The 27,464-nt window shown below is 38.0% G+C and overlaps 1 protein-coding gene across 4 annotated transcripts in view; it reads left to right on the top strand.

Annotated features, from left to right (window-relative positions):
- Nucleotides 1-27,464, top strand: part of ubr3 (ubiquitin protein ligase E3 component n-recognin 3) — an 82,128-nt gene that overhangs the window by 28,168 nt on the left and 26,496 nt on the right. For 2 of the 4 annotated variants that reach the window (XM_084123056.1, XM_084123054.1), the window contains exons 21-28: nt 70-174; nt 1,685-1,879; nt 2,283-2,315; nt 4,634-5,079; nt 7,001-7,089; nt 23,273-23,422; nt 24,500-24,633; nt 25,551-25,661. In XM_084123056.1, coding sequence (XP_083979182.1) covers nt 70-174; nt 1,685-1,879; nt 2,283-2,315; nt 4,634-5,079; nt 7,001-7,089; nt 23,273-23,422; nt 24,500-24,633; nt 25,551-25,661 — 1,263 coding nt within the window. The remainder of the gene's footprint in view (nt 1-69; nt 175-1,684; nt 1,880-2,282; nt 2,316-4,633; nt 5,080-7,000; nt 7,090-23,272; nt 23,423-24,499; nt 24,634-25,550; nt 25,662-27,464) is intronic. The other 2 variants (XM_084123057.1, XM_084123055.1) reach the window with 1 other exon arrangement.

Raw genomic sequence — 27,464 nt, 5'->3', positions numbered from 1 at the left:
ATTAAATGAGTGGTTTCCCATTGTTTTTTATTACCTGTGATAATTGTTTTTCTGTTTCTGTTTGTTTAGATCTGGATGGATCATCAGAACATGTCTGAGCATGTGTTGTGTATGGTGCTGTACCTGATAGAGCTCGGACTTGATAATCAGGTCCAGGATGACAAAGTGGAGGAGGTAAGCATTTTTTTTTTTTTTTTTTTTCGTAAATAAGAGACTGGTGTTGTCTCAGAATCAGATAGCATGGCCAAACACTGATGTGGTTCACTGTGTTCTCCCTAGTAAAAAAAAAAAAAAAAAAAACTATACCAAAACAAACATTTATTTCATACTAAGTATACTTCAAATAGATTAACATATTTATTGACATATCACTTAAGACTTACTGATATAACATTATAATTTTATTTTATTTGGAGTACTTTTTTATTGCACAATGCACATTTCTTAATATTAAGCCTAAAATGTGTTTTTATTAACAATGATTGTATGATCTCTTTATAATATCAGTCTTTAAATGCAAGTGTCTAAAGTATTCTTGCAATAGTTCCACTTTTTTACTTTTTATTTTATTCCACTATTTAAGTATATCTTTAGTTGAACTTCAGCACTATTTCTGCACGTTTAGTACAAAATTAGTTACAATTTAGCAGACTTTTAAGGAGACCAGTTTAGTACACCAAAAGTACAATTGCTGTACAATTAGAGTTACAATAGCGTTTATTGCAACTACATTTCATCTCTTTCTCATCAAACAACCAGACTAGCGAATGGCTTTACACAAACCGTACAGCTCTTAGACGGGGCTTTCTTCGGTGTAGACATACATTCACCTACACGCTTCGTCAATTGGGTATGGCAAGTTATGACGGCTAAAAATGTAATTATAAATAAAATGAATTAAGATATTAAATGAATAAATTAGTTGTAAAAAATACTAATACAAAATAAAAAAATACAAAAGGCCTAGGCTACATTAGTTGTCCTAATGTTTACACAAGAACTGTCATTCTGACTGTCTGACAACCGGAGCACATAAAAAAAAGAAGATTCGTCACATATTGCCGTCGCAGCAGCTGGTTAGGAAAAAAACTCTGATTAACATGGAAAAGATACCTTTATCGCGTCACATCTCATGGTTAAGATGGTGTAATACATTCTTGGTTTGATGTTTGAAAATTTAAGAAAACCATAAATATTAGTAATAAATGATTTTACTTAAATTGTTAGGCTAAATTGCAACTGTAATTTACTATTATTATTATTATTATTATTATTATTATTATTATTATGTAGCCATATTGATATATAATCACAAACTTTTGAACAAATTGTGCAGCGCTGCAAACCTGGATTTTGCATTTTAAATTGCATTCACAATTTTTATCAGGAAAATGCAGCTCTAAATTCCAATCTGATTGGCTGGCCTCAGCATCTTTTTACAGGGGTTTTAGTCCACCTGGAAACAAAGTAGTGTCCTAACACACTCGACTCATTTACCAGCCAGCAGTCTGTTATTACTCCATTAGCGTTTGACTAATTAAATCACGCTTAGTCCAGTGTTTGAACAGAACTCTTTCTGACTAGATTATGTGTAGCAGGCTGGCAGCTAAAAGCACACATTCGCGTATTCCAGGCTATTGTGTTTTCCTCGTTCCTGAGACGTTTTCCCCTCACTCTGTTGCAGGAGCCCTGTATCGAGGAGCACTGCCATGACAGCTGGTTCCCGGGCACCAGCCTGCTGTCTAACCTCCATCACGTCATCAACTTTGTGCGGGTTCGAGTGCCAGAGACGGCTCCTGAGGTGGAGAGAAAGAGAGAGCGGGAGAGAGAGAGAGAAACTCCACCCAGCACCAGCTCTGAGAGCACCGCCTTCGGACAGGTGAGCCAGATGCTCCTCTGAGTTCTTGGGCCCTGTTTGAACGATCTAAGCTCATGATCTAAAGCACAAGTGCACTTAGGCCGTGTCCGAATCCACTTTTGCTAGTTTAACGGCGGGAAAAATGGCCGGCGCTCCTGGTGCATGGTCTAAAAGTGTTGTCCCTATTCTCTTAATGAGTAATGGGTGTGTTTTTGGCGTATAATATAGGCGCGCACATTACTAATGCAATCTTTAAGTAACAAAAAAATAAATACTGTGCCATTGACTTTAGACCAGGTTTTGTTGGTCAATGGCGCAGTCTATTACAGTTGCCTCAAAATAGCAACGCGCCAACAATGCGCCAGAACACACAAAGTTGATCTCTGTGTCCTGTTGTTTTGATGACATCACTCTCCATCCTCAGAGTTCCAGACGGCTGACAGGAAATTGGAGAGAGGTAGAGGGATTTGGGAATGATTTCAAGAGTGATGTTTTGGATAACCAAGTATGGAATGGTCTGAAATAGAAGCAGTGCACTTTTTTGTTTGTTTGTTTTGCAGACATTCTTTTGCAATATTCAAAGACCTGTTGCTCGTTTTCTTGTTACACTCATTTTTGGGAGAGGTAATGGCAATTGGTCTGTGACAAATAAGGATATCTGAGACGATGAAAACATGAAGAAAACGTATAGCTTAAAATGGATGTGCAAAATTTCAGAAATGCAATGTCGTATTCTTGGCGTTTTCTTACATTTAAAAAAAAAATGTGGTCAAAAAGTGGTTTAAACTGGCAACAGTAACAATATTTTCAAGGTAACCCCTATTTTTCATTTGATTACAATTCATTTTTTTAATTCATGACATTTAATCATGTAAAAACAAAAACAATATATACGTGTGTGTGTGATATGTGGACAACTTTTTTCTCTTAAGTCATTTTAATGTAACATTTGAATATGTTTATCATAGAAGAGGTTTATTCAAGCTATCGGTTCTCAGAAAAAGAAAAAATGCGCATTTTAGAGTTTAATTAATAGATCCAGATACACATAACGAGCTTCAGGCCATTGACTCAATTATAAATAAGTGCACAGGAAATAGAGCACTGGTATCTTTGTTTTCCGTGATTGCATTTTTGTTTTATTTTTTGGATTTTCATTTGGGTTTTTTTGTCTTTTGTGTTTTGATCTGTCCATTCTCCTGCTTGGTTTGTTTCTCTTTTGTGACTTTGTGTTCATAGTATGTGATTTCATTAATGTTTCAAATGAGCTCAGAGATAAGAGGAGGTTTTCATTAACTGCATGTGTTTCCAGTGATGTATGGTGATATGAGTCTTGAGCACAGCAGTCAGTGGTTCAGTGCTCATTATTAAATATTTATTTGCTTCAGTGAGATTAGCATGCTAATTAAACACTATGGACAACTGACACGTTCAGTAAGGGTTAGTTATTTATTATTGTGATTCCAGAGTATGTTCTGCCAATCGTGTGTCAAAAAATGTTGTGTGTATATATATATATATATATATATATATATATATATATATATATATATATATATATATATATATATATATATATAAAAATGACGTGTATATATAGTGTGTATGTATATAATAAAAATAACAATAATATATATATATATATATATATATATATATATATATATATATATATATATATATATATATATATATATATATATATATATATATATATATATATATAATTATTGTTATTTTTATTATTATAAAAAGAGTAACGCCGGTCTATTTCAGTGTGGCTAATTCAAATGAAGGCTTTTAAGACCTGCACAAATAAAAAGTTGGACTGTCTGACTCTATGGTATCTTAAACTGTAAAATGATGACTGTAAATGATGATTTAAACAAGTTACAGTTCAAATAATGCAGGTTTTAAAAAAAAGTTTTGATAAAGCTCACATTTCAGCCTTTAAACCATTTTTAAGTCTAAATTATAAATGATTAGGCTATATTTCAATGATTTAAAAAATATGATTATATATGTGTTATATATAGAAAATCTTGTTTAGATTTTCAGAATGCACTTTAGCTTCTTTTCAATCCACCATATGCTGTGCTGTGTAAAAATATGAGTCAGTTTTTACATTAGTCAAAAACAGGAGATGGACTGAATGAAAATAAGTTCTCTCTCTGACCACCAGTAGGTGGTGCTTATGGAACCGCTGAACCATCGCAGTTACTCTGGTAACCCTTCATGTGCAACCTAACCCAAAATGGCACACTTCATGTGCACTTACGGTCTTGTGGACTTACAATGGGCGCCGCGTGTCCGTTAAATCCACAAGACCGTAGGGTGTCCCATTTGTCCCCCATTTTAGGTTTCAGAAGGGTGCTCACGAGTGCCCCCTTTGCTGCTGATAACACTGTAACACCGGTACTTCAAGCAAACTTCAAGCTTTTTAAACCACTTCAAACATCAACTAGTTATTAGTATTACTTCTGAAAATGTTTACTAATTAATAAACAAATACATTTTGTAAATCATGTTGCATTTAAAGCCGTATTATAAAAGCAGATTGTGCATTACAGTGATTTAACACACTGCCTCACCCTCAAGGGAGTTATTGCTTCAATAGCATGTGAACTACTCACTCTGAATGACTATGACCAAACAAATCTTCTCAACGCAACCATGAGTGTGACATTGGTGTGCGTGGCCTCATAATTGTTCCTTGCAGCTATATGTGTATTTGTCATTCTACCAGTTTATTCTCTGTCTGTGGTTTCTCCTCAGAACCTGCGTGAAGCTCAAGTGTTCAGTCTCGTGGCGGAGCGCAGGAGGAAGTTCCAGGAGATCATTAACCGCAGCAACCACGAGGCCAGTCAGGCGGTGCGACCCAAGTCCTCGTCCTCCCGGTGGCTCCCGCCCGGATCACCCCCGCAGCTGGTGACCGAGATCCTGGAGATCCGGGAGAGCATGCTGTCGCTCCTGGTCAAACTGCACCAGAAACTGTCTGCCAAGCAGAACTCTCTGTCTCTGAGCTGGTTGGCCGAGGTGGATCCGGCCCATCACGCGCACGGAGATGGGTTAACAGCCATCGAAAGAATCTTGGCCAAAGCGGCCACGCGTAGCCGGCACAGCAAGAGATGCCTACAGGAAATCTGTGGAAAGGTGTGTCCACCCGTACCACCCAAGAAGAACAGTCCTGGAGACAAGAAGAGTATGGACAAGGAGGAGAGGTGTGTGTTCCCTGTCAAAGGTGTCATATTCCACTTGATTAGACCTTATTCACAGCAGCGCCATCTTTGATTTTTAGCAGGAATGAAAGCGAGGCTATGAGGGATAGACATGCATCTCTTCAGTGTTGTACTGTTATTTTATGTGTTTTTGGATTGTTCTGCTGACAAAACATTGCAAAAATATCTTTAGAAGAATTTTAGTAGACAAAAAAATTGTGATCTAGGAGCTTTATGCAGCTTTTTACAGAGGATGCCATTGAAGTAAGTATCCCTCACATCTAACTGTCATGGTGCTGACAGAAACCATCTTTGGGGAAAAATAATTGAAGTGTAATTGGATTTTGATTGTCCGATTTGATTACATGGAGAGGGTGAGGTTTATGACATACTGCAGCCAGCCACCAGGGGGAGATTGAAATGCTTTGGCTTCACTTTTCAGGACGTATGCAACACATTTGGGACAGACAGACAATAGGCCCTTTCACACATACAGTCTTTACTGTCAAATTACCAGTAACATATTATGTGTGAACAGGACCTTTTCAAATATACCGGTAAATTGGTTCCGGTAATTTACCAGTAAGGGAAGTTGTAACATTACCAGTAAATTACAGATATATGTGCTGTGTGAATGCGTAATGAAGATTACTGGTATTTTGCACGTATGAGGTCAGAACGCGCTGCCGTAAGAAGTGATTTGGGCCAATCAGAAGCCATTGAAAGAGCAACAGCTCTGGGCCATTCATAAAATTATGACGCAGATGATGCGTTTACTCAGCACTGTTTACAAATGTCTTCAAATTGGAGTGATACCGAAACTAAAGCGCTTCTCCTCGTCCGGGTGGAATAAGAGATTTGTCAACAACTTAGAGGAACAGTTAGCGATACTTTCATGGATGATAAAATAACTAGCATTCTTCAGGAACAAGGCATAAATTTCTGGTTAATGACATCGTCACAGAGTCTTGTGTGAACAGCACATTTTTTTAATTTACCGGTAAAGTCGTTCTGGCTTTTTTCCGGTAATTTACCGGGATTGCTGTGTGAAAAGGGCTAATGTGAACACATGGCACACAATTTTTGAGATAGAAATGTACAGGCTTTTTTTCACAAAAAAAAAAACTTTTTTAGGTGTTTCAAATTTAATTTAGGGTCATCAGTTGCTTTTGGAAGGATTTTTTTGGAAGATTTTTTTTTTTTTACCTAAAATTGAAACCAGCATATGGAAAGAGCAATCTATTTCATTGTAGTTCTCTATATGAAGCATATAGACTTTATTCAAGCACAGAAAGTCAAAAGTTTTGCTGAGAAATGCACTATACGCATTCTTCCAGGCTAGGGTGATTTTATTATGAACATTACTTATGATTTGGGACAAATATTTAGTGGAAAACTATGCGAGTAGTCGCGACATAGTCGAAATAATTTTGAACAGCCTCTGGATTCGTAGCTGGGCGCTGCGGACAGACGGAAAACAATGTGTTCAAACTAATAGACATGGCACAACATGGCAAGACACGGTTTCATGTCCCCCTTTACCCATTTTTAATATTGTCCATTGTAAAGTAATCACTAGTAGCATGAATAGTCTTATTATATGCATTTATTTAACAAACAAATAGTTTACATTTTATGATATGGCTATCATATTGGTTAAATATGATGAAATGTGAAAATAACATGAAATATACATAAATTCTGTCAGTGCATCCCTAACTAATGAGGATTTCCATTGGACTTAATGACTTCTGAGAATGATATATTCCCGTCCTCAAAATCTGCGTAATGGTGAAGTAAATGGTGGTCAAATGCGGATGTCATCAAATGTAATCTGATTATGATCATGTCAACATTTCAGTGCTTGATAATATTTCATAATTAAAGTTAATGATGCATATAACTTGTGTTTTGACATCTGCAGGCGTCAGAGGGCCAGAGAGAGACAGCAGAAGCTGCTGGCGGAGTTTGCCTCAAGGCAGAAGAGCTTCATGGAGACTGCCATGGATGTTGGTGAGCTTGAATATGAGCTGATGTTGTTTGCTGACCTTTATGACTTTTATGAATTTGATGAGCCTCTCTAGCTGTTAATTAGTAAATTATCAGTTTCATGTTTATATTATTGATTTATGTATATATTATGACTTGCGTCAGATCTAAAGACACAACATAAATTTTTAATCGGGATATGTTTTAACTCAATGTTCTCAATGTTCTCGCAATGTCTTTCAGTCCGTCAATGTTTGTTGTTCTTCATGATTATGGGTTGCGCAAAACAGCCCAGACGTGTGGGACGTTTGTATGAGATGTGTTCTTGTATTCAAAAATAGCTACGGCATGGAACTAAATGCAAAAAACTATTTTTAATGTGTGTAATTATTAAGTGTGCTTGCTGAAAGCAGTACACTTATTGTTCTTTTTAAGTTTTCTTATTATTATTATTCCCGGGAGATAAATTTTCTCTCTTATCTCTTAAATCTCTTAAATTTTAGTTATGCATCAAGAGAATAACTTTTGATGCATCGGTCTAATTTAATCATCTTCATTTATTAATATCTACAGATTTGTATGGATGAATTGTGCATTTCCAGTTCTCAAAACAGTTAATAACAAAACAAAAAAAAACTTTATACAAAATACATCATGCTCTTCTTCGCTAACCGAACAAACAATTCATTATCTGTGGCTGTGTTTGTGCGCGCGGGAAATATGCTACGCATAACAATAGAAAACAAGGAGAAACGCGCAGTCACATGCTCAAACAATCAACAAAGTCGCTCTAGATGTGTAAAAACCTATTTTTTACAGTCTATGGTAAAAACAAGAGGAAAGCGTGAGCGCGCCGCTGTCTCCTTAACACAAGCGCTTGCTCTCCCGTGGCGTCTGTCGTTGCTATGCAACCATGAACTGCGCTCTCCATGATGACAAGAAAGTATCAGCAAAAGATTAATTGATTTCTAGCCCTTGCATGAGCTTTACTATTAGATATATTTATGGAGATGAAAAATAATAAGGCGCCCTGTACAGCTATGATCAGCTGTTCGGCTGAACATTCAATGTTGTTACGCTGCAAGCTGATCAGTTGGTTCGTTGCTGCCGCGCTCTATCACTCGCACACCATAAAGAGCAAAATGGTTTTTAATGTTTCAATTTCGTGATTAACATAATTTGGAAGCAGATAATTTCTTCACAAACAGCTCATTATGACTCAATGTTAGAATGCTGCACCTACACTTGATAGTGTGAATAAGATCAGCGCAACGCAGACCACTGCATTGACAGCGTGAAACATATGATCTGTCTACGGCCAGGGCTCAGCGGAGAAAATGCCGGTCCAGCGCTGATTGAGGAATTAAATTCAAAAATAAAAGACAGTTTGACATCTTTTTTCATCATCTGTGAATTTATTTTTTAATCATTTGCTCTGAGATGAAGCGAATATATTTGTGTGGGAATTTCTCGCACTATAAAAGCTAACCTTGCGGGAATGGTTTAAATTATGCGCAATCCCCACATTCCCGCACCGAAATTCAAGCCCTGAAATGGCAGCGGGATGTGTAACTCTAGCATATGGCGCATATGTCATATAAAGTTAGGCAAGGTCAAACAGCGTTATCCATGTTGTTGCGATTGCATCGCTAGAGTAGGCTAATAGTGAAACTGATAGCGTTTTTCATTTAATTACAATATGAGGACTGACGATAGGCTATAAAAATTAGCGTTTCTGTGTAGGTGATGACAACCATCTTGACAGCAGCAATCAAAGCATTGCGCTAATTATAGTAGACCTTAATTTGAGATAGAGATAGTAAATTTGTTCCTAATCAAAGGGAACACTCAACCACAGAACAGCTGGGCGAGTTTTGTATTGGCTTATTGGATACAGTAAATGAAGACTGTCAACTTCTTTTCAATACTATTTCATCACCCAAAACACTCCCACTCTCTGCTGTATATTCATAACCAAATATTTCAAAACCAACAACCAAGCCACATAAACAATGCCACTGGCACTAGTCTACATTGCAGACATGTCTCTTAATGCACATAACTTTTCACCTTTTTGCACAATCTTGAAAAAAGTACTATTGTTGAAATTCTCAGATCAAGCAAACTTCAACGCACCCTTATCCATTTCCTCCGGAAATGCATTCTAGTTTAGAATTTGAGATCGGATTAGCCTTTTCTGTTTTCCACAACAGGAGCACTGGCATGGAGATGTAGCCTTAGCTTTTGACTCGATCGACCGAGGTTCATATCAACCTTTTTACGAACTCATTCTTCTCTCTTTTTTCATTGAATATCAGCTCGGAGAGGCATTTAATTGAAATAAAAATGAAGATTTTATTTGGAAAACAGGAAATAAAGTGCCTAACGGATATTTACTAGTGGGAATAAAGTGTTCATCTGGTAGGGTTATGAGTTGGAGTAGGGGAGGGGAGGGCTTTAGGGACAGGGACAAGTAATGTCCCAGTAAGGCAGCATCTATATATGTTTTTAATAAATTAAAGCAATTAGCCCCAAGCCGCCGTAGTTTACAGTGAATTTAGAACAGCTAAGGGGCGTTGTTAGGCACGAAGCAGAGCGAAAGGCACAGGTGAATGTTTGTAGAGTAATTTACAATGGCTTTGAACACGGCTCAACCAATCAGAATCAATATCCATTTAATAAATAATCATAATACACTCATAGTACAAACCACTGAGGTGCAAACAGTATCTGCCACTATTTGCACTATGTATAAATGGCATCTATTAAATGCCTCTGCCCTATTAAAATTGTGGTTGCACTTTATTTTACAGTATGTCCACTTGCAGTGTACTTGCCTAAGAAAGTATTGGGTCTAAGTATATAAGGGAGCTACATGGGGTTAAGTTTAGGTTTAGCGGTAGGTTCAGGGTTAGTACCTAGTTATCACCCAGTTATTGTAATTACTATAATAAGTGTACATGGGGGAACAGGACTGTAAAATAAAGTGCTACTGAAATTTGAAAACTATTACAGAAAGAACTGTGGTGGTACCTTAGTGTCATATGGTAATACCACATTACTTGCGGATATGCCATGGTTCTGAATCATTGCCATTTGTAAGACTATGTACACATTATAGATCTTTTGGTTTATAGCTTTTTGACCCTTAATTGGAAATTCACACTCTTGTGTCCTTTCACACTCCCACAGATCCTAAACCACTCTTGAAATTTTACACACTACACCCCATTTTAATACCGATTAAAACCCCATTTTTATACCGATGAGCCAAAACATTAGACCACCTGCCTAATATGTGACCCTGGATCACAAAACCAGTCATAAGTCGCACGGGTATATTTGTGGCGATAGCCAACAATACATTGTATGGGTCAAAATTATTGATTTTTCTTTTATGCCAAAAATCATTAGGCTATTGAGTAAAGATCATGTTCCATGAAGATATTTTGTAAATTTCCTACTGTAAATATATGAAACATTTATTTTTGTGAGTGAATGCAGCACAATCGCGAACATAAATGCACAACTTTAAAGGCGATTTTTCTCAATGTTTCGATTTTTTTGCACCCTCAGATTCCAGATTTTCAATAGTTGTATCTCGGCCAAATATTGTCCTATCTATCCTAACAAACCATTCATCAATGGAAAGCTTATTTATTCAGCTTTCAGATGATGTATAAATCTCAATTTGAAAAAATTGACCCATGTGACTGGTTTTGTGGTCCAGGGTCACATATGCCGTTGGTCCTCCGCGTGCCGACAAAACAGTGCATCTCCGAGGCATGGACTCTACAACTCATCTGAAGGTGTCCGGTGGTATCTGGTGCCAAGACATAAAGGACAAATCCAGTGAAAAATGAACCTGGGGTTAATTAACACATGGTTACCGAGTCGATCGTTCCCTGCGATGCGTTTTCATGAAAATCGAATGTAAAGAGTTTTATCTTTAAAAACAGATTAGTTCATAACACTAGTATATGGGGCACAGAGTAAGTAAAAGTAAATCGCTAGTTAATACCACTAACAAGGCTCAAAATAGCCTCACACTAACAGGGTAGCATAATGAGGGTCCCTACATGCAAACCGAAGCACTGAGAACTTTGTAAGTGTACAGACAGTTTAATAAGAAGATACTTTATAAAGACAGTACATTACGCGTTTACATGCAGGAGCCATCTTGGAAAACAGTCTCGACTAATCGAGTCACGAACGTCAAAATATATCAAGATATATCGGCCGATATTTGGCATTTTTGAAATATCGGCATCGGCCGATAAGTTTTTCTGATTGGCCGATGTATTGGAAGCGGGACTTTTATTTTGACGGCGCTCCGGACTTTTATTTTGACGGGCAGCGCTGAGAACACCAGCGCCAGAAGAGAACGGCAACGGCAGCTCCTCAGATCAAACAGCGCTCACTCACTCACATTCTCCGTCTTCATTCATTTACGATCTCTGTCAGTGATATCTAATACTTTGTTAGACAGAACTGGTAAACAAAGAAAGTAAATGGTATGCGAAGTAAGTAAAGTAAAGCGTTTGCTTTTATATTATTTGTAACAGAAAAGGCAAACAATCAGGCTAAAATACTTTCTCATTTGCCGTCAACATTCAGCAAATGCGCATCTACGTCATTTAAACAAATCTGAATATCTAATAAACATTTAATTTCACAAACCTTGCAGATTTAATCGAATCCAGCTGTGATATCTTGTGAAGTGTGCATTACTGTCTGCAAGTGACGGTCGGTCCGTGCAAAGTGAGTGAATGCGAACAGAAGATCAGCTTCACAGGAGACGCGATCGAAAAACTTGAAATCCTTCATTTTAAAATATGCTCATATAACCAGTTGCCAACTGTGTCATATTCATATCGTTTTCTTTGTGCTGTATATGTAAAATTAGCATTACCTTTTCTTTATTGGAAAAATATGATTACCAGCATGAAATTACCAGATTACGGAGTGCCCTGTTATAGTGTTTACTTTCTTTTTATTCACATATTCATATTTCTAAACAATTACTTTGTGAAAAATACTGTAATAGGATTGCAGATTCAAGAAGTTGCCATCTAAAGTATAAAAGCATGTTTATTTTAAAGATTTGTTTTCTAATTTATTTATAATTTATTAAATATTGATTAAAATAAATATATATAAAAATATCGGCCATCGGCCACCCTGCTCTCTAAGATATCGGCATCGGCCATCAAAAATCAATATCGGTCGACCACTAGATAGAACCAAGCTACCTTCTTCCACTGCTCCAAGGTCCAGTTCCGACACTTGTGTGCCCATTGTTGGTGCTTTCGAGAGTGGACAGGGTCTTCGTGGGCTCTCTGACTGGCTTCGTAGCCTCATACGCATCAGAGTGCTATGCGCTGTGTGTTATGACGCATTCCTCCCATAATCATCATTAAAATTTTCTGTGACTTATGCCACAGTTGACCTTCATTCGGTTCAGACCAGACAGGATAGCCTTTGTTGCCCTACGGCATTGATGAGTCTTAGACGCCCAACACCCTGTCGCTGGTGTGTGGTTTGTCCCTCCTCAGACCACTGTCCTCACCACTGCTGACCGTGAGCAACACGTAAGCCTTGCCGTTTCAGAGATGCTCTGACCCGTTCGTCTAGCCATACCGATTTGGTCCTTGTCAAAATCTCTCAGGTCTTTACTCCTGCCCACTCCCACACGTTGACTTCGAGAACGGATTGTTTGCTTGCCATATAATCAACCCAGACCTTGACATGACACCTTGATAGGACGTTTTTCGCTTCACCGGTGAGTGGTCATAATGATTTGGTTCATCAGTGCATTATGGTATTTATATGATACTCTAGGAATTTTAACAAATATTATTGTAGCTTCATCTATGAGGAATGATCAAATCTCAAGCAAATCTCAATCTCAAGTATGTGTAAAATTCTGTTTTTAATTATGAGCTTTCAGTGTAGTAACGGTTTAGTCAGTTACATTTTAAACTCTATTGCTAGCCATTACATTTTGCTAGCAAATACATGGAGTTTAGAGGACATCGTAAACTTGCAGAAATCCTTGAATGCTGAAGCTGTTGGCTGTAATTTTACTCTCTGAAGGAAGGTGACTCAAATTGCCTCTGTTCAGCAGCCATACACACTCCCTCAGGCCCTTTTAGTAGAAAGTGTGTGGGGGGGGATTCTCAGGGGCCATATTGTTGGGCTTCAGGGCAGTTCTGCTGTGTGCTGAGATCAAGAGGGAGAACGCAGTGACACAGTGTTTAAAACATGAGTGATGAAGTTTAAATATAAACCGTAATATTTCAGTACAGTCAACATCATATCCTACATATGACCGCCTATGTACTGAACATGGGATGGTTTAGAAAGAATCTCTTTATGGATTATGAAAAAGTCGAATCAGCTATAACACTACCCTGGAAATCCAGAGTTCTCGCGAGAGCACAAGTTGAATTTGCTCAGCGAGTTTACTCTGGCGTCGAGTAATGATGCTCATTAAATATGCCCTTGTATCCAAGCTGCACCAATCACATCGGGTTATCTGATATAGGCGGGCCAGAGGCGAGCTAAAGATGACGACAGCGCTGTGACGTCGAAGTCATTAGTAAACATTGCAAGATGGCTATGGATGAACACCAGTTGTTTGAAACTGCTTTGGCCGCTACAATGAACGAGTTAGACTTGGCTTCTTATCTAAAATAGGAACAGAAGACGCCGCTCGAATCGATCCTTTGCAAGAAGGGCGTTTTTGCTGTTTTGCCGACCGGATACGGCAAGAGTCTAATCTACCAGTTAGCTCCGCTGGTAGCTAAGCTTATGGGGTTTATTGTTGTGATTGGTCGTAGTGTTATCCAATTGCGTGCAGTGAGATTTTCAAATGCATGCTTGGTGCCACCCCTCGAGCTGGACGATTTACATTAGTCGATGCCAAACCATTAATCTTTTAGATTTAGGTCTGGATTTCCAGGCTACTATAACACGGCTCTGCACAAAAGAATCGATTTAAGAATCGATATTGGTTCATCAAAATGAAGATTGATTAAAAATGAAAAATCAGTATTTTATTATGTTTACCTGTTCAGGGCTCAAGGCTAAGGATTTTTTATGAAATGCGTATGAAGGACACAGATGACAACAGGTATATTAGGCTGCTGTCACTTTAAGAGCAAATGCACAGATCCAGTATACTGTTACACATGCATTTTCTTTCTCATCTGTTTACATTCACTTGAGAATATAGTCAGTATTGACTATACTGACTTTGTTTACGCGGATACTTGTCAAGACGGCATTTTGACAGTTCAAGCGCAAGAATTCTTTCCCGTCTTCTTGGGCTTGAATGGTTTAAAATTGCTCAAATGTTTTAATTAGCAAGACTTAAAAACAAGCAAATGATTGGGCTAGTGACAATTCTGTCAGATGTCCCAAGCATCTTTCACGCTGGCCTGGGCCATCGGGCAGTCTTTATCATTAAACCCTGCTGTTGTAGCTTATCTACGTAGTGTGTTTAAAAAAGAGACAAATACAGTCAAAACGTGTCATCGGGGAAGTGCTAATTAAATGTCACTTTAAGGATTTCGGCCCTCTAAACTGTTTATGCCAAAACCAAAAGTTAATTTTCGTCCAAATATTTTTGGCTGCCGAAATATCAGTGCAACACTAGCAGTGTTATTTGAATAAAGATCATATCTGATCTGTTTAGAGAAATTGTCTTTGTTGTTCACCATTTGTCACGAGCGAATGCTAAAATTACCTTGAGATTTGGTTGAAATATTAGCTTCAGACGCCCATGGCTGATGTCCCCACTGACATTGAGCGGTGTCTATATTATAGATGTGCGTGTGTCTGGGATTGTCAGAATAAAACATTCTCTTGAGCTCTGCTGTACAGGCTCCATTTGTTTTCCAGATTTAAATCAAAGGTCACTTTGATCATGGATATTTGCACTGGAATGATAATGAGATAAATTGGGCCAGCATTTCGAGCATCTGTTCATATGGTAATGGATCTCAGAGTAGTACTGGATGTCTTACTGCAGAAAGATAGCACAGAGACAGTGATGGGACAGTGAAAATGGGGAAGGTGTTTACAGAGGGACACGAGTTTTTAGTCCATGTCTGATCAAAAATCAAATCGAGGTAATAAATTAAAGGCAACTTGAGTGCCAATAATATAGCTAGTCTCTCAAAGCCAGACTCGCTTTTGGCATATAGTCTGGTCAATTTAGAAGCTTATCTTCACCTCATGTAAGCAACCAAAAACAGTTGATGCCACAATAATAGCCCAGATTGTAAAACATTACCATTTCTGTGCAGCTATTTGAATCACTGAAGAAATTAAAGGTAATGTGTGATTCATCAAAATGTCTCGTTATTGAAACGATTCGTGGTTGAATAATTGCCATGGCTGATATAAGGGGCTTTTGCACCAGAGGAACCTTTTCATAGTTCCTAGAACTATTGGCGGAAGTACCCAGATTTTGGCGAGTTCGCACCGCAGGAACTAGGAACGATTTTAGTTCTAGGAACTCCTTTTGGAGGAACTAATTTAGCTCCTACTTCAGAGTAGGGTCTAAACCAGCACTCTAGGAACTAGCCGTGATGTTAGTGTACAATGATTGGCCGAACACACGCGAAACACCAGCACCCGCCATTTAAAAAAAAGCAGTGTGTAAACTCAGATTATAGCCTATATATTTACTCCAGAAACTAACTCTACGAACATGGAAAATAATGATAGATGGGCCTCTTAACCTTTACGCTGTGGAGAAAATCCAATGTAACTTTGAGGGGACCAAGCCAAACCTGATTATGTATTTCTGCTCAGCTAGCAACACTGGATATCAACCACAAGGCATATGCTAATACCTTTTCATATACGGTCTACTTTCTATGTATAACCGTTCTATCTAATAACGTATTAGACAGGACTGTTAGACAGATCGTAAACTAATGAACACGGAGAATGCGAGCACTGTGAGCTCAGGCTATGGCTGGCGTTCTCAGCGCCGTCAAAATAAAGATCCGCCATGCTGTAAAAATAAAGGTCATAACAACAAGCGCGGCTTACGTCACTTCAGAGTTCCTACTGGCGGTGCGAATGCAACCAGGAAAATGTTCCTAAGGGTTCCTAACCATTAGTTGTTGGAGAACCAACCTGGTTCCTAGAACAACCCGGTGCGAAAGCCCCTATAATGGCCGATATTTGCCATTTTAAAGGTAGGGTAGACAATTTTGGAGAGTCTAGCAATAGCAAGTTAGCTTTGAAAGCATAAGATCCCATCCTCTCTTCAGAGTGTCTCCAAAGTCTTGCCTCCTTTAAAACACATGAATGCATACAGCAGAGTCTGCAAATTGTCACATAAATTACCTCTAGTCTCAAAGCAAATTACAAGATAACAATGAACGTAAACAACTTGCAGAGCTCTAGTTGTACCACCTGACTGCTGCAGATTCATTTCAGCGTTGACAGCGTTATGCATAAAAAATCATAAGTCTGAGTCTGAGGACGTGAACAGCTTCAGGTAGAACATCACGGGTTGCCATCTCATAATTATGTTTACGACATGGCGTGAACGCAGCATATGCTCATTGTTTTGGGTCAGGAGGAACTGTAAAAGGTGTCTGCTGTTTGTTTGTGGCTCTCGGTGACTGGTGTCTACAACTCTGCATAGCCTTACGAAACACGCTGATGACGTGTGATGAGGGTGCACAGAGGTATGGACATATGTTGACAGGCAGGTCAACATTCAGACTGAATGCAATGGTTGGACAAAAATGTTTTGGTCCTGAGACTTCCACAGCAGATATATGTTTTTTATTGATTGCTATCAGGATGTGAAGAGAGGTTCAACCAATTTAACAAAAAGTGCTTATAAAACGAATTGCCTACCCTACCTTTAATTCTTGGCAAGGGCCGAAGTGGGGCTTTTATTTTAACAGCACTGAGATCTCCTGTGCCTGAGTGCAGATTCTGAGGAGCATGATGCTCGGCAAACAGTGAGCGGTGCTGTCTAAGGCTGACAGATTTCTGCTTCATAGTGTGTCTGAATATTACATTGAATAAAATGTTCAAATTATTCTGTTATGCATAAAATAATAATAAACATTTACTCTGACAGTTTGACTTATGAAAGGAAATAAAGTTATTTTGCTACCACCAGCAATACAGTGATTGAAACTGAACCATTTTAGTAATTTTGGGTTTGTTTAATAGTGCGTAGTATAATAATGCTGTGTCATAAATCTCTCAAAGTTCACATATTGCTTTTATTGCTATGGAAACATCTCTTGGGTTAATTAAGTTGTATTTGCTGCATAATTGCTTTGTAATAAATACTTTATTTGTTTGTGAACTGGTGGTCAGGTTCATTAATCTTGTTTAATGTATAATTAGATCTTGACTGATGTGCTGTCTGCATTAACCCTTGAGTTTGTGTATACTCATGTGTTTTTCTGGTGAACAAGGTCTACTGGATGAATGAATTAGAATCAACAAAAACTAGTTTCACCATCATGAAATTTTATGTTTTGACCTTTTTACTGTGTACAAAGGTCATGAATTGTCCACATGTGATGACTAGTTGTTGAAATATCTCGTATTATAGTGTTTATTTAGGACGGGTGTGTGGAGGGCAGCAGTACCTGGCCGGCTGCCTCAGGCAAACACTGTCACATTAACTTTCTAACACAAACGGTTCATTTCCCCATAGACTTCCTGTCACTGTCAGTGCACCTTAAGCTATAAATCAATCCAAACACACACTGACATTTACAAAGCCTCCATTTGCTCGTTCTTTAATGTTTAGGAATGATTTAGAAAAGGTAATTAATGGAATAGCAGACTTTAAAAGTAGGGGAGTCAGCAGTGTTTATGACTGGGCATGCTACTTTTAAAGTGATGTCAAATATTTTGCATTACTCTTTATAATAAGTAAACTAAATGCATTAAATAAGTGTTGACTGAGAATCTACATATACAGAGTGGAAGGTGGAAGCCAATGCTTGACTTGTAGAGCTGCACGATTAATCATTAAAAGATTGCGATCTCGATTCAAATACCCTGTGATCTTATTCCTAAATGACAGAGAGAGCAGTTGGCATGTATAGGTATGAAGCAGCTTCACAAATTTTACAATAATTCAGATTATCACTAGCCTGACAAGCCAGGCCCACCTCAAGATGTTGGGTCTGGGAACACACCATTGGCAGGGCTCAATCCGAGGTGCGGGATAAACGGTTGTCTTTCATATTCCCTCTGCACGCAATAGGAAAGTGCTACAACCAATCAGAGCGTTTTCCCACCAGCAGAGCTAGTTGATAGATTAAACTTTTGCCGTATCCGGTCAGCAAAACTACGAACACATCTTCCTTTTTTAAGAATGACTTAAGTGCCGTTCTTTGTTCTTTTCTCAAAGAAAAGCTTAACTCCAAGTCCTCCTGAGTCGCGGCCAAAGCCGATTCGATAGACCCATCTTCTTTGTTTTCAAGTAGCAGGGAATTCACGCGGAACCTTTGTAACTCTGCCGTCATTATGTTAAGCTTGCCCACCGACTTCTGATTGAACACGATGTGATTGTCCTGACAAGAGTTTGTTTTTTCCAGCTCGCAAGCCAACGGAGAGTTGCTAGATGACACTGGATGCAAATTACAATTGCTGCCGCTAGGGTGCGTCTAGATTTCTAGGCTAGATTATCACAGAAGTACTAGGTTAAAAGTTTATAGTTCGGATATAAACGCTGATGTTTAAGGTAGCGATCAACATAGAGTAAATCGCCTTTGAATGTAACAACGCTTCAAATAAAGATTACATCATTACACCAGTAGGTGGCGACAAGTGACTGTTAAAATGTTTTATTTATCATTGAATCATTAATTTAAAGAGTACCTATTATGCAAAATTCACTTGTACATGGTGTTTGAGCACCAATATATGTGTTGGCAGTGTGTACACAACCACCCTATAATGATAAAAATCCACCAAGTGCTTTCTTTTTTTTTTAATCCCCATAAATCATAAACACCGTCTCAGAACAAGCCGTTCACAGATTCAGGGCAAAGTGACGTCACTTTGCACAAGCCCCTCCCACAAGGGTTGACTGACACTGCAGTCGTAGACCCACCCTGAGAGAATGAGCTAAACACACTCAGCCATTGTTTCGACACCGGAGCAGCTGTAGGCAAGAATGTCTCGTAAGCAACTCAGGTGTTGTTGGATGTAAGAGTGAACATAACAGTCTTCATGTACTCCTGACATCACCTGACATTTTATTTTTGAAGGGAATGCACCCCCATATACCTAAATACCAAGGATGGATCAGTACAAATACTGTATGTTCGTGATCCAGCTTACAGTCTCCGGAGTGATAGGCCTAACATTACTGATCACAGCAGTAATGAAAGGGAGAGTGCTCATTTTATTACAGTTTATCAGAGTTGTTTTAGGGATACCAGTTTATTTAGCACCCCCTGAAAAGGCATAAAGTCTGTATATATTTGTTTACTGTTAGTTGTAATGAGTGTTTTGTGTACTTCGCTGTGTATGTTGATGATAATGAAAGGAAGAGAGAGAGAGTTTATGGATAAGACTTTAATTCGCACTTCTTGTACTGTGTTTATTCAGCTCTTACAGTGATTTTCTGGAGCGTAAACAGACGCTTCATGTTTTGTGTGACGTACAATAAACTTCATAAAACTTGAAGCTCTTGAAGCTCCGCCCTCTTCTTGAAAGGGGGCAGAGGGCAGCAGCTCATTTGCATTTAAAGGGACACCAAAACTGTGTTTTTGCACATCCTCAAAAAGTGGCAATTTTAACATGTTATAAAAAAATTACCTGTGTGGTATTTTGAGCTAAAACTTCACATACACTCTCTGGGGACATCAGAGAATTGTTTTACATCTTGTAAAAAGGGACCTAATAGGGGCCCTTTAAGAGATTCGTTCAAAAATGCTGATTCATCCAGTAATGAAAAAAATTTAGGCTGCATCCGAAATCGCATACTTTCCTACTATATAGTAGGCGAAAAACAGTATTCTCAGTTTACATATATATATATATATATATATATATATATATATATATATATATATATATATATATATATATATATATATATATATATATAAAAAATATATATATATAAAAAAAAAAATATATATATATATATATATATATATATATATATATACAGTGAGGAAAATAAGTATTTGAACACCCTGCTATTTTGCAAGTTCTCCCACTTAGAAATCATGGAGGGGTCTTAAATTGTCATCGTAGGTGCATGTCCACTGTGAGAGACATAATCTAAAAAAAAAATCCAGAAATCACAATGTATAATTTTTTAACTATTTATTTGTATGATACAGCTGCAAATAAGTATTTGAACACCTGAGAAAATCAATGTTAATATTTGGTACAGTAGCCTTTGTTTGCAATTACAGAGGTCAAACGTTTCCTGTAGTTTTTCACCAGGTTTGCACACACTGCAGGAGGGATTTTGGCCCACTCCTCCACACAGATCTTCTCTAGATCAGTCAGGTTTCTGGGCTGTCGCTGAGAAACACGGAGTTTGAGCTCCCTCCAAAGATTCTCTATTGGGTTTAGGTCTGGAGACTGGCTAGGCCACGCCAGAACCTTGATATGCTTCTTACAGAGCCACTCCTTGGTTATCCTGGCTGTGTGCTTCGGGTCATTGTCATGTTGGAAGACCCAGCCTCGACCCATCTTCAATGCTCTAACTGAGGGAAGGAGGTTGTTCCCCAAAATCTCGCAATACATGGCCCCGGTCATCCTCTCCTTAATACAGTGCAGTCGCCCTGTCCCATGTGCAGAAAAACACCCCCAAAGCATGATGCTACCACCCCCATGCTTCACAGTAGGGATGGTGTTCTTGGGATGGTACTCATCATTCTTCTTCCTCCAAACACGTTTAGTGGAATTATGACCAAAAAGTTCTATTTTGGTCTCATCTGACCACATGACTTTCTCCCATGACTCCCTCTGGATCATCCAAATGGTCATTGGCAAACTTAAGACGGGCCTTGACATGTGCTGGTTTAAGCAGGGGAACCTTCCGTGCCATGCATGATTTCAAACCATGACGTCTTAGTGTATTACCAACAGTAACCTTGGAAACGGTGGTCCCAGCTCTTTTCAGGTCATTGACCAGCTCCTCCTGTGTAGTTCTGGGCTGATTTCTCACCTTTCTTAGGATCATTGAGACCCCACGAGGTGAGATCTTGCATGGAGCCCCAGTCCGAGGGAGATTGACAGTCATGTTTAGCTTCTTCCATTTTCTAATGATTGCTCCAACAGTGGACCTTTTTTCACCAAGCTGCTTGGCAATTTCCCCGTAGCCCTTTCCAGCCTTGTGGAGGTGTACAATTTTGTCTATAGTGTCTTTGGACAGCTCTTTGGTCTTGGCCATGTTAGTAGATGGATTCTTACTGATTGTATGGGGTGGACATGCGTCTTTAAGCAGCTAACGACCTCAAACAGGTGCATCTAATTTAGGATAATAAATGGAGTGGAGGTGGACATTTTAAAGGCAGACTAACAGGTCTTTGAGGGTCAGAATTCTAGCTGATAGACAGGTGTTCAAATACTTATTTGCAGCTGTATCATACAAATAAATAGTTAAAAAATCATATATTGTGATTTCTGATTTTTTTTTTTAGATTATGTCTCTCACAGTGGACATGCACCTACGATGACAATTTCAGACCCCTCCATGATTTCCAAGTGGGAGAACTTGCAAAATAGCAGGGTGTTCAAATACTTATTTTCCTCACTGTATATATATATATATATATATATATATATATATATATATAATGTATATATATATATATATAATGTATATATATATATTATGTATATATGTTAATCAGTAAATTCATTAAATGGAAAAAACAAACATGTATCACTTTATTAAAAATAATTCTGATATTATGGTAAATGTAATAACACTTTTACAGTTAGACAAGTTTAAGGCATTTTAAGCCAGATTTCAAACCATTCCATGAGCTTCCTCATCACTTCACACAACGTTAGCTCTGTTGTTACTGCTTTTAATGCATGACCGCCTGAACCTCCATTAGCTGTTTGCTAATTTAACCACGAGAGTGCAAAAAAGTAATTCAGATCCACATTATATATCTAATTAAGTTTTGCCAATCTACTGAGCTCATAATTCATGTTCAGTTATTGGATTTCACCCCCTTTTTCTCTGACTTTTATGCTTGGCTTCTCTCTTTTTTTAATGTAAAATGAAAACGCCAAACCCTTACAAGTACTGTGGTGGGACCATGAATCAGTGGGATGCCATGGTAATGAATGACCTTATCATCGAAGTATCTAAAGATTCTCATGATACTTTTTGGTACTTTTTTGCTAGGAGCTTCAAACTTTATCAGTCTTTCTAAAGTTTCTGGTGAACAATCAATCTCTACACAACTTAAACTGAATATAATGAGCCACCCATGCAAAGTATCCCTGATGCTTTATCTAAATTGATGTTCTTTATCTCCTCTGAAACCTATTGAGCTGTATTACGGATTTGTTTTTCAATACTTATTTATTAGAATTATTTATAATCAACATTTCTCTAAACTCATCAGGAATCTTGAATAAAAATTTTTGGGCTGGTATTTTTCACAGTGCACTCTGGGATTGCCTTCTCTGTGAAGGAAACATTTGATGCTTCCCTAGAATTTGATCAAAACAAAGTATCTTGAATGGCAGAATATTTATGCGACGAGCTTTACACTATATTTATTCACGTTTTAATGTGCCTCTGGTTATAGGGCTTTTTAGGTCTTGTAGAATCTGCTATTTCTGACCCAATTCATTTGCTGTCTTTCATGGCTGCAATAAGCTGTTTTCCCAGGGAGTCAAAATACTCTTGGGTAAATTGGCAGTGGGCGGCATCACACAGGATCACTCGGACCAAAACAAAAACAGACATACCGATGCGAAACGCACATTTCAAAGTAGAATTACTGGCTGTAGAATTGTTTTTCAGAGAAACAAGTATTTGAACTTAGCATGTTTCCTAAATCTCTGCAAACATAGTATGGTATTTTTATGCTTTAGTACAGTCAAAAAAAATGACATACAGCACCTTTAAAATGCTATATATGTGGGCATCTCACTAGGTTGTGGAAAGAAAGGTTATCTGACTTTTGTTTTGTTTGATTTTTGTGTTTAATAGAGTCTCCTGAAACGGATGCAGTGATGGACGTGGGCTCGACTGAACCTTTGGACTCTGAAGTTCTGTATGACTGTGTGATCTGTGGTCAGAGCGGCCCGTCCACTGAAGACAGACCCACAGGACTGGTGGTGCTGCTGCAGGCTTCATCAGGTATCACACACTCCAACATCAGCAATGTAGCAGTGTCTATAGCAACAATGGCTAGTAGAAGTGGATTTTAGGCCAATTTTAAAACGGATAACATCAGGGCTTCTAGTAATGAAAAATGTAATTTCAGTGATCAAAAGATGAGTTTTAAGGGAAAAAAGTTTTCCTGTAGCTCAAACAGTAGAGCGTTGGCACTTGCAACGCCATGGTCATGGGTTCGATTCCCAGGGAAAGCAAAAACTGATAAGAATGTAAAATGTGTACCCTGAAATGCAATGTAAGTCGCTTTGGATAAAAGCGTCTGCCAAATGCATAAATGTAAATGTCAAATTATTGACTACAGGAGGACTTTAAGTTTTGTCTACTGAATGATCAACACACACGTATATTTTTTTGTATAGTGCTTTTCAGAATACATATAGTTTCAAAGCAGCTGAAACTATATGTATTGTGTACACCTATGTACTGAACATCACTGCCTTTTTTTCATTTGCGTAAGTCTCAATATCACCACTAGGACTGTGTGTAGCTTTACAGCTTTCCATCTGCAGGTTCAGGTTGTGGTCCAGATCACTGGAGCTCTTTAACTGTGCATTAAACCACCCATGAGTTTAAATTCACCCTCTTTACTCTACTTGTTTTAACAACAGTGTTGTAATTGCTTCTGTGACTTCTCAGCTGGTGCTGTGATAAAATTAACATGGTGTTTTATGAATGATCACTGGTCTTTGATTTGTCTGTTATGTGACTTTAGTTCTCTTGAAACGCCTCAAGGTCAAGATGGCAACTTTCTAGCAGTCATGTCTGACTCTGCAGAGAAATTCTCAGTAGAAAATCAACAGTTCTTTGAGATTTGATGGACCGATAGGCTTCTGATTTGCTCTGTTTTTAATTTTTATTGCTGAGTATTCAGTATGGTAGGGTTTAGGGTCAGCAAGCATCGGTGTGACATTCGTTACAGTTTTGACTTTGACGTGGTATTTCATTATAGTATTCAAATGGTGAGTGCCATAAATGTGATGGCAGCTAATTAACATATGATTGGCATTTCTGAAGAGTGTGTATGTGTGTGTATTTCAGTGTTGGGGCACCGTTGTCGTAGTGACATGCCAAAGCGATTGCCCACCACAGATGAGGAACACATCTACCCCGAGGACACATGTGGAGCGACCAATGATGTTAGACTGTCCCTTATGCAACGCTACTTTAAAGATGTACGTGCCATATATAAACACACAACTCACAAAAACCTCTCTATAACACACTAACAATTAGGGTTGGGCAATGATTAATCGTGATTAATCGCATCCATAATAAAAGTTTGTGTTTACATAATATATGTGTGTGTACTGTGTATAGTTATTTAGTCTATATAAATACACGTGTATATTTAAGAAAAATTTGGTATTTATATATAACATATTCATATATAATATAAATTATGTATGAATATATCTACAGTATATACATGCAAATTTTTCTTAAATATACACATACATATGTGTGTATTTATATACGCAGTATACGCAGTACACACACATATATTATGTAAACACAAACTTTTATTTCGGATGCGATTAATCGCAATTAATCGTTGCCCAACCCTACTAACAATATAAAACTCAATCTGAAACATCTCAAACATCTTTGTTCAGGCACAAGTGCAATATGACTGCATAAGCATGCAATTATCCATTTTCTTCTTTTATTTTTTCGAGAGGCTAAAATGTTTTAAGCGTTTTAAATGCACCACCACTTATGCACGACATACTTTCATACAGGTACAACCTCATTACGGTTGCACACACATGCTTTAATAATGCAGTATACCACAAGAGGCCAATAAATTACATTGTTGTTACCTCAGTAAAGGTTTGTTAGGCACAGTGTGACACGTAGTAAAATCAATTTCTCATGTGTCATATTGCTTTTAAGTCAGTGGAATTGGCAGTGTTTTGGATCCCATTGACTTTGGTTGTATGGAAAACCCCACTGCGAGTGAAAGTGAAAGCTTTGTGTTCAGTATGAGTTTAATAATACATCAAATCTGAATGTGTTGTTAACATGCCACTCATTAGATCATGCCTGATGTTCTGAAGTTTCTCTTTTTTCCTTGTTCTCAATTTGCCAGAGTTCCTGTCTGCAGTCTGTGTCTGTTGGCTGGGACGGGGGTGTATATGTGCAGACGTGCGGTCACACTCTTCATATAGACTGTCACAAGTCCTACATGGAATCCTTACGGGTGAGAATCACTGTAAAGAGCTATAACTTATCGAGCCATTTATCATGCATTTGGAACAGTTATAGAGGAAGTCCAACTACAGTTAGGGAAAGTATATGTGCACAGTGACCCCACTCTCACAGCCCACCTAGCATTTGAACAGCTCTTAAATAATTTAACCCAACAGATGATTCTGGAATCATTCATCCAGCTGTCTAATATAAAGTGGCTTCTGATCTAGTGTCTGTCAAGACTGGCGTTTGACTCCCCTGTCAGAGACACATTCAGTATTCACCGTTCACACACTCTGTCAGCTGTATTCCAAACCCCAATTCATCATTTATGAAAATGTCCCATGGCACCGGAGCCTTGTGAACCACAGTCACAGTCTTCATTGACTGTTATACATAAAGACTATCAGTTTATCTACTGTCTTGTCTGCTAAAAAATAATTTTAAGGATTCATTTTGTTTTATTTGTTACATTTTGTTGATACACAAGTTGGTAAGTTCAACAATACTTTCCATGATGTACAAATATAAGATGTATTTGTCTAGACAAGATTTTGAGCTATTAGTTCAGACTCTGTCATTAGAGGTCCACCCACCACTGTGTTTCTTCTCAACTGAACCTTTGAGAGGTGTGTTGTGCTTATGCTAATAAGGGCAGTCTGACATCACCATCTGCTTAATAATCTGTGACATGAGCATTGGCGCGTAGAGCAAGAGAATTAGCTCTAGAATTAGGAGCACTTTAGTCTCAGCCTCAGGAGATGCACACAAACCCTCAAAACTGATGCGTATTACACACAAAAATACCAAGAGCTTCCTTAAAGTCATAAGCTCCAGTGCGGTTCTGTTATTGACAAAGGCTGTTTTCTTCCAATTGGCCTTATTCTAAAATTTTGTGCGCGTGATGACGTCATCCAAATTGTAGCATGAGCTATGGTGTATCACAAAACAAAAAAACTGCCCTTGAGCTATTTCATACACATACATAATTTTGTGTATTTCGCAAATTTTTATCCATGCATTCCTGATCTCCCCAAATCCTTGTAAAATGGATGAGAGTAATGAGAAAACACGGCCATCTTACTGCTTACAAATTTCACAAAGAATTTAAATTAAGAATCTGATAAGACTGCATGTAACTGCCTTTGTGATGAAGCACATTTTCTAGTATGCAAAATGTTTTCATGGGACAATAAAACACTGATAATATTGATCATTTTGATATAACGGGAATGACATAAGGATGCATGTGGAATTCTGTCATGTGACACCTTATTTATTTGCATTAAATCCCCCTTTTTGGACATGTTTTTTGCAACGTGAAGTATCAACAGAATTTATGCACTGAAGTTTTATCAATAATTAGCACTTACATGACTGATATCTGTGAAAATTTTGATGCACTAAAAAATCCTTGGATGGAAACTTGTCTATTAAGACACGAAACCAAGCCATATGTAGACTAGTGACTAGAATATCACAGGGTTATTTTGACTTGGACCAGTTAGCAACCTCCTAACAACCACCCAGAACCCCATTTCAACCATGATAACAGAATAAGGGTGTGTTCACACTTGGCATGTTTGGTTCGATTAAAACGAACTCTGGTGCGATTGCTCTGTTAGTGCGACTCATTTGAATAAGGGTGTATTCACACCAGGAAAGACTGCTAGGTCACTTGCTTTGGTCCGAACCAAATACAATGATGATATATATATCTTTTTATTTTTTTTATTTTTTGAGTGTGGTTTGCTTCCACACTACCCTTTTTGCAAGTGAATGAAATTTTTGAAATAATTTGGAAGCCATACAA

The sequence above is a fragment of the Abramis brama genome (assembly GCF_963993115.1).
Source record: "Abramis brama genome assembly, chromosome: 8".
NCBI classification, from domain to species: domain Eukaryota; kingdom Metazoa; phylum Chordata; class Actinopteri; order Cypriniformes; family Leuciscidae; genus Abramis; species Abramis brama.
Note: the sequence above shows the minus strand (reverse complement) of the source record. Positions and strands in the feature narration are given on the sequence as shown.